Consider the following 13585-nt stretch of genomic DNA (forward strand, 5'->3'; position numbering starts at 1 on the left):
GAGTTATTATCCCTTTAATTGTGAATTGTATCGTTTACGTATTATACAACATAGACACTATAGGTTTTCTTACTGATTAGCTTTTATTTTATAACATGATCATAGAAATTTACTTATGGAAAAGGAAAATAAAACATCAGCGTTAACGTTATTAACTATGAAATGTAATGAATATTACTAATTCGTCTTAGTCTTTATTTTTTTCATTTTCTGATACTGTTCTTTTATAAATATCAGCAGCTGCTTTTCACTAAGGTATATGGAACCCAGGACCGACAGCCCGCAGACGACACCTATCCCGAAATGCACCAGTCTATAGAGATTGCCTTTATCACAGCATAGGAGTTGCTGGAAAAAATTAACAAATTTAAGTCTTGGTTCACACACACACCGAACAGTGACACACACACACACACAAACACACACAGAGAGAGAGAGAGAGAGAGAGAGAGAGAGAGAGAGAGAGAGAGAGAGAGAGAGAGAGAGAGAAACGTGTTTGGAGCTGCCAATGAATAAATCATAGTAAATAGTAAAACACACGATGTTTTTACACTCGTTTGCAATTTTGCTCAAGTGGAGATTCTACATTGTACATCTTTTTTTAATTTGAAAGCAGTAAAGACCGTGCAGCAGTTACAAAAAGGGGGAAGCTGATAAGACAAATAAGTCCAAAATAACACTTATTATGATTCATTATTTTTCACATTGCACTTTAAATCTTTGGACTATTCTTCAGGCTTATTGGCTTATTTGAAAAAACTTCTGTTTCAATCATTTAAGAGATCTTTCACTATGATTTCCACTGAAAAATTCATGTCTATACCTCAGAGAGAGCTGTGATCAATAGTGAAGCTGTCAGAGAGATCATCACAGGTGCTGAAGGTAGGATGCCTCTTAGAGGGTGAAATTCACTGCCCTCGTAGTACAGGTTGATGAAGTAGACACTGGAATAACAAGACATCTATCTTAGTGGAGTAAATGCCCTTTTTCACACAGAACAGTAGTTATCTGCACTGCCGGTATGAGAGGTTGACAATTGGATAGCCTGGCTATTACACAGAAGATTCACAAAAACAAACCCTCCCTCCCCCCTTTACTTGACACAAACCATCTAACAGGTTTATTTTTTATTGTTAAGTGAGTCTTGAGAAAGAGAGTAAAACCCAATGCAGTGTAATATGTTACGACCAGTCAAACTTATGCTGCATAGAAAACTGTACCTCTCAACATGACAAAGTCAGCCCTCAGTTATTATGTTATTTTAGGAAAAAAATTAATTTGTGAAGTTCACATCTGCAGAATAATTACAGTACCTACCTATGTATTATTCTAGCTAGCATGTTCAAACAGTTGGCCAGGATGAAGCCTACACTTCCCAGCCACTGAGTGAGAGACCAGGATGCCAGCAGAAACAGCAGAGAAAACAACATCATTTTGTAGTTATATCTGGAATGTTAAAGGGAGAAAATACATGACATTCTAACTGACTGACTAGTTATTTAGAGCTAAGTCAATTTATTAGAAATGGTATTGTATAAAACATCATATCCAAGTGCAGGAAAGGTATGATAAATGATCTGTGAGCAGGAGAAAATTCCATTCTTTTTCTCAAAGAAAACTGATTTGGAAAGAAATTCTTGGATAGGATATCTTTAGGAACTTTTAAGTAATTTTGCTAAAAATTAATTCACAAATAACAATGATATGCAATCATACTTCATTCACTCCCCTACAGCCAGTGTTTGCCTCTTAGGAAAATTAGTTGCTGGACCTTGAGAAGTAGCTGGCTCGAATGTCTGCCGGGTGGGAAAACTTCTCAGCCCGATCTGAAAGTTGTCAGCCCCGGGCAGACGGTCCAGCCTTAATTTCTAACACTGCCAGGGCTACAGTTTTAAATATTTTCAAATTTTTAAATAAAAATGCACTCTCTGGCTATTACATTTCACACACAACTTGAATTAAAAAGACACAAATTAATCACTGCAACACTCAAATATGTATAGCCAATCATGTGCTGTTTAACAAATTGCAGACTGACCTATCAACATCCAGCTTACTCATGGCTGCAAACACAAAACATTCGGTGGTGCCATTGATTGCAATGATGAGTACATAGAGGCAGTACACTCGCAGTAACATTGGACCTGGAGATACGAGAGGAGAGAGAGAGGTAGAAAAAATTCAACTTTTTAAATGATGATGTGCAATAAAGATCAAAAAGCATTCTCATTTTACTGTTCTATCATAAACTGTTATACCCCCTATACACTGGACGGCGTCCTTTCTGCGACCATAAAATTTGGCATCGCTGTGGTCTTAATAAGGAGGCACGAACATTGATTGTGTATCAGAATGAATGCTCAATGATCGGCCAGTTGTCGGCACGTAAAGTATTAGAATTTTTAAACTCTCAAATGGGGTCGTACTGCTGGACGCAGAAATGACGCCGTCCATTGTAAAGGGGCCTTTACTGGTGAAGCACTGTATCATCATTATTTACTTGCATCATTGCTGAAATCAGAGCTAATGTTAAGATTCTACCAGCCCAAAGCAGACAAGGTCCCCAGTAACAAACACATTTTAAAATTTCACCGCCAAGGCTTTAATTTCTCTGACATTATGCTAGCACCAGAGTTCATCTTGCAGACTATTAACTAGACTAGTCTTAGGTAAACAAAGGCGTGTGTTACATTACCTGGTCCCTGACTAAGAGTGCTCCCTCCATAAAGGTCCAGGAACAGGTAGGAGTACGAGTAACCAAATATCAGCACGATGAGCCCTATGTATGTAACAAGTTTTAGGATACTTTCCAGAACTCTGGACGCAAGCAGAATTGTGTCCTGCAAAACAGAATTTTGATGAGCTAGATATATTATTTTGAGACCAATTCCTCACAATTAACAAAATTAAGAAATAAAAATTAAAAACAATGGTCAAAACTGCTGAATACATGTACCTTTGCTTCACTAATTCGTGATCAAAGAATTATCATACAATATTGATTAAAATCTATTTAATCATATTAAATCCTTATACAAACATCTGAATTTTTAAAACTTATTTTGGTCTTTTTTCACTATACCCTCACATGTAACAATAACTGAAAAAATAGAGTCAGCAGACATTAGACACTGATGCACATGAAGAGTAGTGTATAGTACTATCTGACAGGGGGAAATCCATATATGAACCGACTGCAAAAGTATTTGACATCTTTTCTATGTTATGTTACTAGTAATGACCTTGTTCTGCTCTTTTATAGGTACTTCTCTGGTTAATGTTTGTGAAAAAAACAGGTAACCGCTCTCTTCGACTGCTTGAAAGATGAACCTTGCAGCTAGGGAACCGAGATTATTGATGACATCATATACTCCCTGCTCGGCAAAACTGAGAACCCCAAACACTGTCATGACATAATATTCACCTGGAGAGAAAATATTGAAACAAATATTTTGTAAGCATCAGCCTATTTGTATCAAATGACTTTAAACTAATGTCTATTCATTATATCTAAGCAATTAAAAATATTCTGAGTTTTTTCATCTCTTGGGAACTTTTATAAGAGGATCCAGAAATTTGCTAATTAGGGGCTTTAGAGGAGCCATAAGGCTATTTCTTCAAAGATGAACATTTACATGGAGGGCACAAGGATGGAAAAATAATGGATTTCTGTCTCGTTTCACTTAATATACTTTAAGTGGGGAGGGGGGGGGGGAGAGAAAGAGGAGAAGGTACTGTATCTCTGAGGCTAAACTGGGGGCGTGAGTCCCTCAGTGTCTGTTTGGAACATTCATGTTTTACCAAAAACTAGTCCGATACTTCATGTAACAATTCACTTGCCTTCAGTCAGGAGTTGCTTGAGAAATGACTGTTTGACAAAACTCCAGGTCAGCACCACCAAGTCTGTACTAATCCATGGCTGTGAATGACATATATTTATATAAACATTATACCACCAAATCTGTACTAATCCATGGCTGTGAATGACATATATTTATATAAACATTATACCACCAAATCTGTACTAATCCATGGCTGTGAATGACATATATTTATATAAACATTATACCACCAAATCTGTACTAATCCATGGCTGTGAATGACATATATTTATATAAACATTATACCACCAAGTCTGTACTAATCCATGGCTGTGAATGACATATATTTATATAAACATTATACCACCAAGTCTGTACTAATCCATGGCTGTGAATGACATATATTCATATAAACATTATACCACCAAATCTGTACTAATCCATGGCTGTGAATGAAATATGTTTACATAAACAATATACATTGCTTGTCCAATAAAGTAAAACATGCTCTACTGTTGAAGTTACAAGGAAAGTCCAAAGTTTCCAGTTAGCTTTCAACAATTATTAGAACAACTTACATGAGCAACCACAAATTTTTGACAATAATCCTGATGTATATAATTCAGAGATTTCCCACAATCTCAAGTCTTCTTTTAATAATTTAAATTTCATTTTACCTTTCCAGGTGCTTTTGTTGGTAAAAACTCTCTAACAGATTTCACTGGGAAACTGTCATCTTTCTTCTGCTGTGTGGAAACATACCAACTGAAGTAAGCATAATACGCAGTCACCCACAACACAGTGAACACTATCTGGAAACAAGATTATTATAAACTACGATAAAAATGGAATCATAATAAAATCTCATACGCAAAATTATTTTTGAAATGGAAGTGACAGCATTTCAGCCTGTCACACGCACACTTGCAAAATGTCCTTATTGTTCAATTTTTTTAAAATGTGTAGGACAGAGAGATGAGGGTACTAGCCAAAAACCACCCAATTTCTTAATTTGGAACTGCCTGTGAATATGCACAAACCCACACATGCACGCACACTCACAAACACACACTTGTATAGCCTCATATCCACACAACAGCACACATCAAACCCCACACAAATCCTACCTGTGCTACTGAAAAGGCAATTATCCCCCAGTCAGGAAAATACACCACCAGTAGAATATTGATCATACTCCTGGTAATAATACACACACTTTCTATCACTGCCTGGAATGTAATATATAGACACATGGTAAAATACACCACCAGTAGAATATTGATCATACTCCTGGTAATAATACACACACTTTCTATCACTGCCTGGAATGTAATATACAGACACATGGTAAAATACATCACCAGTAGAATATTGATCATACTCCTGGTAATAATACACACACTTTCTATCACTGCCTGGAATGTAATATACAGACACATGGTAAAATACATCACCAGTAGAATATTGATCATACTCCTGGTAATAATACACACACTTTCTATCACTGCCTGGAATGTAATATACAGACACATGGTAAAATACATCACCAGTAGAATATTGATCATACTCCTGGTAATAATACACACACTTTCTATCACTGCCTGGAATGTAATATACAGACACATGGTAAAATACATCACCAGTAGAATATTGATCATACTCCTGGTAATAATACACACACTTTCTATCACTGCCTGGAATGTAATATACAGACACATGGTAAAATACATCACCAGTAGAATATTGATCATACTCCTGGTAATAATACACATACTTTCCACTACTGCCTGGAATGTAATATAGAGACACATGGTAAAATACACCACCAGTAGAATATTGATCATACTCCTGGTAATTATACACATACTTTCTACCACTGCCTGGAATGTAATATAGATTCACATGATAATACTATATATTGACCATCATCTTCAAAACCCATCAAAATACAACTGAGCAAAAAAAAGGTTTGTCAATGAAAATTGTCACTCAAAAACTTTAAGCCATAATTTGCCTCATTTCCCTTGGCAATTTACAACAAAAGACAATGAAAAAATTACTATACTTTGTAGGATACAGATATGGAAAAATGCTTGGTTTTTGTCTCATTTCACTGTTTCTTAGGCAGGAGAAGAAGTACCTTGGAAGTCCTAGATCAGGCCATGTTTAATGTGTGATTAAAGGATCAATTCAACAACAAAGAGGACTGGTTGCCAGGATATTACCTTCAGTTTTACAAACAGGAAAGCATGGGCCGTAAGCCAGACAGGTTCTGACAATATCTCAATCACAGCACAGGAGGCATAGCTGTATACGCCAATGTGGTAGTTTGGCATCTGAATAGGATCAGGAACTTCCAACAGATAGAGCCACACGTAACTGAATACCATGGCAGTCAAAATTCCAATAGGGACTCTGAATTAAGAAAAAAGACAGAAACATTTGTAATATCTGTAATAAAAGCAATGCAAAAAGTGTGTCCATACTGAATTCGGGGTAAAATATTTGGCCTGAAATGGTATACTTCGTACTGTCGTGTAATGCATCTTGACAACATACTCAAGGTTAGGGAAGAAGAGTTGGATTTGGTGTGGAATTTCTGGCTAGGATATGTTTCATATGCACAAGGTGAATGTGTACCCCTGTATTTATCCACACACCACCACTTCTTACATACACCAGACTAAGTTGATGACCTGTCTCACTACTTACATACACCAGACTAAGTTGATGACCTGTCCCACTACTTACATACACCAGACTAAGTTGATGACCTATCCCACTACTTACATACACCAGACTAAGTTGATGACCTGTCCCACTACTTACATACACCAGACTAAGTTGATGACCTATCCCACTACTTACATACACCAGACTAAGTTGATGACCTGTCCCACTACTTACATACACCAGACTAAGTTGATGACCTATCCCACTACTTACATACAGTACACTTGACTAAGTTGATGACCTGTCCCACTACTTACATACACCAGTCTAAGTTGATGACCTGTCCCACTACTTACATACACCAGACTAAGTTGATGACCTGTCCCCAGTTTTGTTTACTGCTTTTACTGACACAAGCTCTTCTGAAGCCCTCCCTGGCCACTAGCAATATGGTACTGTGTAGTAAGATAAGTCTGAAACAAAAGATAAAAAGCTGTGAACAGGGAACTTTCATAGAATGTGGTACTGGTAATGGGGTTACTTGCAAAAATGAGGTAAGAGACTCAGCAAAGAATTACATCAGCTGCGTTATACGTTTTTTGTGCCACAGGAAGCACAGTTTTCAATGTTTTAAAATTCTTTTTGGACCTACCAGAAATTCATAAGCACTTAAAATAGTCATATGTTTCAAATGTTGTGAATATGACTTATAATGCAAATTTCTATAATTTTGTATACTTAAAGTAGAGTTATAAAGGGGCTGTGCATACAATGTCATGCAGATTGAGTGTATGAAGAGATTTAGCACTTAAAGCATTTTATGCACAAAGCAGTTATTTCTTTCTTCAGTCAACAGCTAGTCCTGAATTTGTTGCTGACCTCTCTCGTTGAAGCTATATTCTTGGTTTTTACCTGACATTAACAACCCCCAACATATGGCTGGTCACATAGTGCAGTAAAACTCCATTCATCACAAAACTCAAGACTCGGAACATTAGCTGAAATAAAGAGAATTCCAAATAATTTAGAGTTAGTGACACATGTAAAGCTGCATTAAAATGTCTTACTAGAATTTGACATTCCGGATCACATAACTTGGCCTAACAGTTTCAGAGAAACTTAATTCTATTTCAATACTAAATCCTGCAAAGTAGTTTGTTTTACGGATTTTTGACCTAGCTGGTTAATAAATCAACAAATGGACATCTTTTACAGGTATATAATCTATATCATACAGTAGATACAATATGCTTCAGCAAATACAGTTCACGAAAAAGAAATTCAATGTAAATACGAATGCAACCGCAGGGATTATTGCTCTGAATGTACTAGTAGCACTGCATTATAAAGAATTTCCTTGACTAAACACAATGTAAACAACACAGTTAAAAGTCTGTGTTAAAATCGCCTTTGCCTTCTGGCCTTTCAGATATCTGGATCTAAGAATCTACTGGGAAAATTAGTAATAAATAGTGTCTCTACTTACATTGAGTAACATCCGATAAGAAGCAGAAGCTGCTGCACTTAACAGCACATTGGTATCATCTTCGACAGACCCCGACATTTTGTCCTCTGGGTAATGTGAGTGTTATTAACGAAATATTACTGTGTCGATTTCCTATCTCCAAGCAAGTACAACATACAGGTGCTGCAGAGATGTTGTTTTATGTAGACCAGCTACAACAAATCTATACATGCAGTATGTATTGTTAACAGTAGTATGTCAGATTGAAATATACACACTGAACATTCCATATAGTACTTGCATCTCATTCATTTTCTGGATGAAAACTATGTACGATTGCCACGCTCCAGTTTCGTGGGCGCTGCCATGTTTGTTATGATCACGTGACATACTAGTCAGATGGTATCGATTTTTTAAATATTTGCTAATTATATTCAGTCTGAACGGATGCTTTTATTTAATTTTCTTCGATAGGCTTAGGGCTGTGATCCTTTTTTTTCAATTCAAGCAAAGGGCAAACAAAATTCAAATTCGAAAATAAAACTGAGAAGTCTCACAACTTCATTTCGCGAGAGAGGATACAATTTTCCGAACTCCCGCCTTTTCTTAAAAGACTGAACTTCATTGATCAACTTTAGAATGCCGAAAGCTAAGAAGAAAACCCAACGATCACAGCGTTCCTCACAGGCAGAGTCTTCGGTAAAATCCCCTCACTTTATGCTATGGTAACCGTGTTTATTTCAACGAGAATGACCGCGAAAACTGCAAATTGTAATCAGCGATTGCGATCACGACAAGCCTTGTACATGTATACTAGTGAAACTGCTACTGTTTTCGTAATGTAATTGTATATATTATAGTGTAGTTATCAATTCTCAAATGTGCGAGATCGGGTCCTATTTAGCTTAGAAACGTAACACCCTGCAAAATACTTTATAATTCTTCTCTCTCTCTCTCTCTCTCTCTCTCTCTCTCTCACACACACACACACACACACACACATGCTCATGTCTCATGCTATAGGATGAAGAAGTGGAGGCGACCCAATCCCTGACACAAGCACAGAGAGCGGTGTCCAACTTCTCCCAGGCAGATATACAGAAGAAGGTATTAATACTTGTTAATTAAAAAAATTCAGTGCCTCCGTTTTAATGATAATTGATTGGATACACGCTGAAGTTTAGTACCAACTATCATAGTTTTTTCAAAGCTGTCTAACTTTGTATGCAATTAAGGGCCAAGTTACAATGAGTTTTGTCAACCTAGCTAATGTGCACCAACTCTGCAGAGACTCTCGCTGAATGCAATCATATTAACAGTCTCATCTCCTTTTTTGTTTTATTGCAAAACTTCAAAAATTAGTTTCTTAAAGAAATCATTCAATCTCTCACACACCTCTTCTTGTTTTCAACTAAAACTACTTTACTATAGGACATATGTTAATGTATTATTTAACCACAATTTAATGTAACTATTATCTTTCTCTCCTGTAAGGTAACAGAGCTGGTGCAGTATATTTTGATTGCAGACCAGAAGAAAATTCCAATCAAAAAGAAAGGTGTGTGCTGCTTCTTTAACAAGTGTTTTCTGGGAACAAATGCCTTTATGTCTTGTCTTTTCTTGAATAGCGACCTCTATTGTCTTTGTTTGTGGTGAATTGTTTGCTCCTCTTCTGCCAAGGTTTATGAAAACTTCATTATTTTGCTTTAAAATGTCACAAATGATGACCAAATTTGAATGTTTCCAATACTCAGTGCACTTTTCTATTTTTACAATATTTTTTCACTTGCTTACAAAGACTTTCTGACAGACACCATCCATTTTTCAGTTTAATCTTTTCAGACGTTAAGAACAGAACATTTATTTGGGGAATTCAAATTATCGCTGTTCTTAATTTTTAGTAATTCGGATTAAGGTCTGAATGGTATATTGTAAAGTTTCTGTAGCAGAACAAAAATCACACTGACATGACTAGATTACTGTCAATAATTGTACCATTATCAGCAACACAAGCCTTCCACCATTTTATATCTTGTAGAAATCAACAGACATGTCCTGAAGGAAATGAGCAAGAGTTTCCCAATACTGATCAAGAAGGCAGAAGAACAGCTGCAATATGTAAGTGGATTCAGTCCACCAGGCCAATTTTTAGACTGTGTTCCTATAAACCCATTGTACTAGCTGGATCGATCTAACTCTGCAGGGCTTCTTGCTAAAGTGCTTTTAGTGTAATCAGCTTAATTGTCTGGCATGTTCCCTTGAGTAACTAGAGGGTAATTGACTTTCGTTTATTACCCCTTATCAGCTTGAGTAGGCGTGCCAGACATTTAAGCCGCTTACACTGAATGCAATTCAGCGAAAATCCCTGCAGTTTTAAATCTATCCACTTGTACATGGGAATGCCCCCTTAGTCTTATGCCAAATGCCAGTAACATTTAGTAAATATTCAGTTCTTTGGGTCTATTTCCGTAGCCCATGAGAACATTCCCCCCTCATCCTTCATAACATTTGGTTTCCTGGACCTATTAACCAACCAATTAAATCACCTCAACAGTATTGATGATTTTTGTAACAAATCAAATTAATTGATGAATAGTTCATCACATCTATCTAGTAAACATATCTTACCTGTCTAAGGTGTAAAGCTATTGTATTATTCCAGGTGTTTGGATTTAAACTGCAGACAGAAACAACAGGAAAACAGACCAGTTACATGCTGGTCAATGCCATAGATCTTAATGAAGATGAACCACATCTGAAATGGTAATGTTTTTATTTCCAGTGAAAGTTAAGTGTTTAGCTCTTTTGATAAAGATAGACAAGGACATAGACACCAGTAAAACATTACATTTTGGTCTGAACAGGAACATATTATATCCTGATCTGTCCAGTACTATATGTCATAATGTGAGTGAAAATGGAGTCAAATAGAATACTACAGAGAGTCCCTTTCATCTTTACTTGTATTATGTTCGATTAATTTTTAGTTAATTTTTTTAATCTGTAAGGTTAATAGATTTCATTTCTTTCTCTCTCTTTTAGGTCCCCAGAAGAAAATGCTAAGACTGGTCTTCTGATGATTATCCTCAGTCTTATCTTTATGGAGGGGAATGTAGTCCCAGACAGTAAGTTTTATTTGTAATGAGAGAATGGCTGCATTTACAACAAAAGTTGATTCGCTGACTAACAGAGCTGTGGATCAAATATGGCAGACCCACTTGAGTGCTTGTGGCCGAATACCCAAGGGGAATCTATCCAAAGTCTATTAGGGGATTATGCAACAAGCTTTCAAGTTGGTCGCCCATATTTGATCCCTGGCTCTGTTAGTTTGAAGATCAACTTGGTCTGAGTGCACCCAATAATATCCTAACATGCTTAATTAAAAGTCAGTAATTTTTTTCATGAATACAGTAAATAAATCAAGTTTTTATTGTTGTGATTCAAGTATTAATCTTTTCAATTTCTACCAAAAAATACAGCTATACCTGACAGAGCTTTCGATCACATCCGTGATCTTCTTCAGTGTGATGTCATATGGGACGATCACTGCTCACCAGTGCTTTGGTGATTGTTTTTATTGTATGTAGCATTTAATGTTTTATTCTCTTTATTTTAGCAAAGCTGTGGCATACACTGAAAAGACTTGGAGTGGACTCAGAGTATGTTTTCTCTAAATTTTCCTATATTTACCACCCAGCAATTATTGAGACTGTCAAGAAGCTATATTTTATCAGTTCTGTCATTGCCAATATGTTGAAGGCGATATGCGTTTCCTATTTCAAGATAAAATAGGCATTTTTTGGTATCAAAGTAATAAATAACTTATATTGAAAACGCATCTCTAAAGATCAACTATGATAGGTAAAAAGCTATCAAAGTGAAACGTTAAGCTTTTTATGAAACAAAAACATAGTTTTGATAGATTTATAGAGTCCTTAAATATAAATCTAGTATTTTGACTTACATATCAAGTTCTTAAGTGCATCGAGAACTTTGTTGATTGACCTTCCCATGCCTTCCCAGGAAGAATCACGAGGTGTTTGGTGACGTCAAGAAGTTGGTGACGCAAGAGTTCGTACGTCAGGCATACCTGGAGTATGTACGTCAACCAAATACAGACCCACCGTCCTTTGAATTCCGGTGGGGTTCTCGTGCACTGGCTGAGACCACCAAGAGAAATGTGCTGGAGTTTGTTTGCCAGGTAAGGTTCGGTTGTGATTGATTGCTTGGTTGACTGATAGGTAACAATGGTTGTATCGTTTATTGGTAATTTGATTGATTGTATTTGGTTAGCTTGTTAGAATTTTATAAATTGAGAAAAATGAGTTTGCAGATTTCATTGAAAATCAATTGGTTCATTTTACCAAGAAATAACAACGATATGAATAAAAATTATAGAAATTATATAAATATCTAGTAAAGATAAATAAATAAGAAAATAACTGTATTATTTTTTTCTTTTTATTTATGGTCAAATAAATATTGCTTATAATTTGACAGATGCTTTATATGCTATGGAGATAAGCTGATCTGGTAAACACAGTTGTAAACAAAATAACAATTATTTTTACTTTTTCTTTCAGTTACAATATCCAAACAAAAGAGATTTGCTTCAATTCTGAGAGTATCTTAACACAAAAATATAAATTAAATTTGCGAGTTCGTCTTTTTAGAATCAGTTTCTATTATTTTTTTAAATTTTATTTTATTTCCAGATTTACGGCAGGGAAGTAGATGATGTAGACAGTCCGGAGTATGGCAACTGTGTACCTATGGAACTGACCAAGTGGACCTCACAGTACCAAGATGTCGTCAGATCTGAAATGGAAGGTCCAAATGTCAGCCATAACGAAGACTCCAGTTGAGAGAGAAACGAGTTGCTGGACTGATGGACCAAAACTAGCTTTTAGTCAAAAAGAAGTTCTGTAGATACAGCGTATAACCAAATAACAGTCATTTAGATTCCGGGGTGGAGAAAATTAAACAGTAAAGAAGAAAAATTACAAGATAATGGTGTCCTATTTTAGCCTGTGTCATCTACGATAGAGTCCCATTTGTAATACATCATTCCCATTCCCATTGATTTCTTTACCAAAGTCCCGTCCTAGATTGTGAACCATTTACGTCACGCTAACCCTGAACTGTATGAATCTAATGACGGTTGGCGTCTGTTACCAATTTCCGTCACACCAGCAGAACAATCTTTTAACACAATTCAAATTTTAAGTGAAGTAAACTTTTTGATACTGCATCACTGGTATATTGGTTATTTTTCATTTCCCTAGCAATCTCTTGTTACACTTCAAGACCTAAAGACTGGCGTCCATTGCCTGTGGGTCTTGTGGAAGGAATTCTGTTGGAAACGTCAGAGAGGAACCGGTAGTATACCGCCAAAGCGAACGATAAACTACGCTTCTGCTTGGTGTAAGTGTGCTCTCAAAGTATTAGTCGCATTATGTTGCTCATTGTAACTTTTTTTATTGCACTAGATCAATAAACGCTCCTTTTGATCTTTTTTGTGTTTGTTCGCAGTTTGCTGCATCGTTTTCGCATGGATGTCACTAGTTTCACTTTCACTTTTTAAAGGCTCTCTCGCCGAGGTACACATGGCATGATATTCTCATGT

General features: G+C 36.3%; 2 protein-coding genes across 5 annotated transcripts; one reads left to right on the top strand and one right to left on the bottom strand.

Annotated features, from left to right (window-relative positions):
• Positions 1 to 60: 60 nt before the first annotated feature.
• Positions 61 to 8346, bottom strand: LOC106156458 (man(5)GlcNAc(2)-PP-dolichol translocation protein RFT1). 4 transcript variants are annotated; one of them, XM_087014725.1, is made up of 13 exons: positions 7981 to 8346; positions 7407 to 7492; positions 6851 to 6967; positions 6047 to 6236; positions 4949 to 5050; positions 4499 to 4633; positions 3841 to 3919; positions 3243 to 3424; positions 2696 to 2840; positions 2039 to 2144; positions 1318 to 1446; positions 824 to 944; positions 61 to 348 (listed from the first exon to the last, which is right to left on the bottom strand). In XM_087014725.1, exons 1-13 carry the CDS (start codon positions 8056 to 8058, stop codon positions 178 to 180), a joined length of 1641 nt encoding a protein of 546 aa, XP_086870851.1. In that variant the 5' UTR covers positions 8059 to 8346; the 3' UTR covers positions 61 to 177. The 4 variants fall into 4 exon arrangements, with proteins under 4 accessions (XP_086870851.1, XP_086870853.1, XP_086870852.1 ...); XM_087014727.1 differs by lacking the exons at positions 6851 to 6967; positions 7407 to 7492; positions 7981 to 8346 and adding an exon at positions 6534 to 6841; XM_087014726.1 differs by lacking the exons at positions 6851 to 6967; positions 7407 to 7492; positions 7981 to 8346 and adding an exon at positions 6495 to 6841.
• Positions 8347 to 8484: 138 nt separating this feature from the next.
• Positions 8485 to 13474, top strand: LOC106156462 (non-structural maintenance of chromosomes element 3 homolog). Its single transcript, XM_013531717.3, has 9 exons — positions 8485 to 8658; positions 8983 to 9066; positions 9454 to 9517; positions 9998 to 10077; positions 10622 to 10722; positions 11002 to 11084; positions 11576 to 11618; positions 11983 to 12160; positions 12675 to 13474. The coding sequence occupies exons 1-9, from the start codon at positions 8599 to 8601 to the stop codon at positions 12822 to 12824; spliced, it is 843 nt and encodes a 280-aa protein (XP_013387171.2). The 5' UTR covers positions 8485 to 8598; the 3' UTR covers positions 12825 to 13474.
• Positions 13475 to 13585: the final 111 nt, after the last annotated feature.

This window comes from Lingula anatina, chromosome 6, assembly GCF_051362555.1.
Source record: "Lingula anatina isolate TDL-2025a chromosome 6, LinAna3.0, whole genome shotgun sequence".
NCBI classification, from domain to species: Eukaryota; Metazoa; Brachiopoda; class Lingulata; order Lingulida; family Lingulidae; genus Lingula; species Lingula anatina.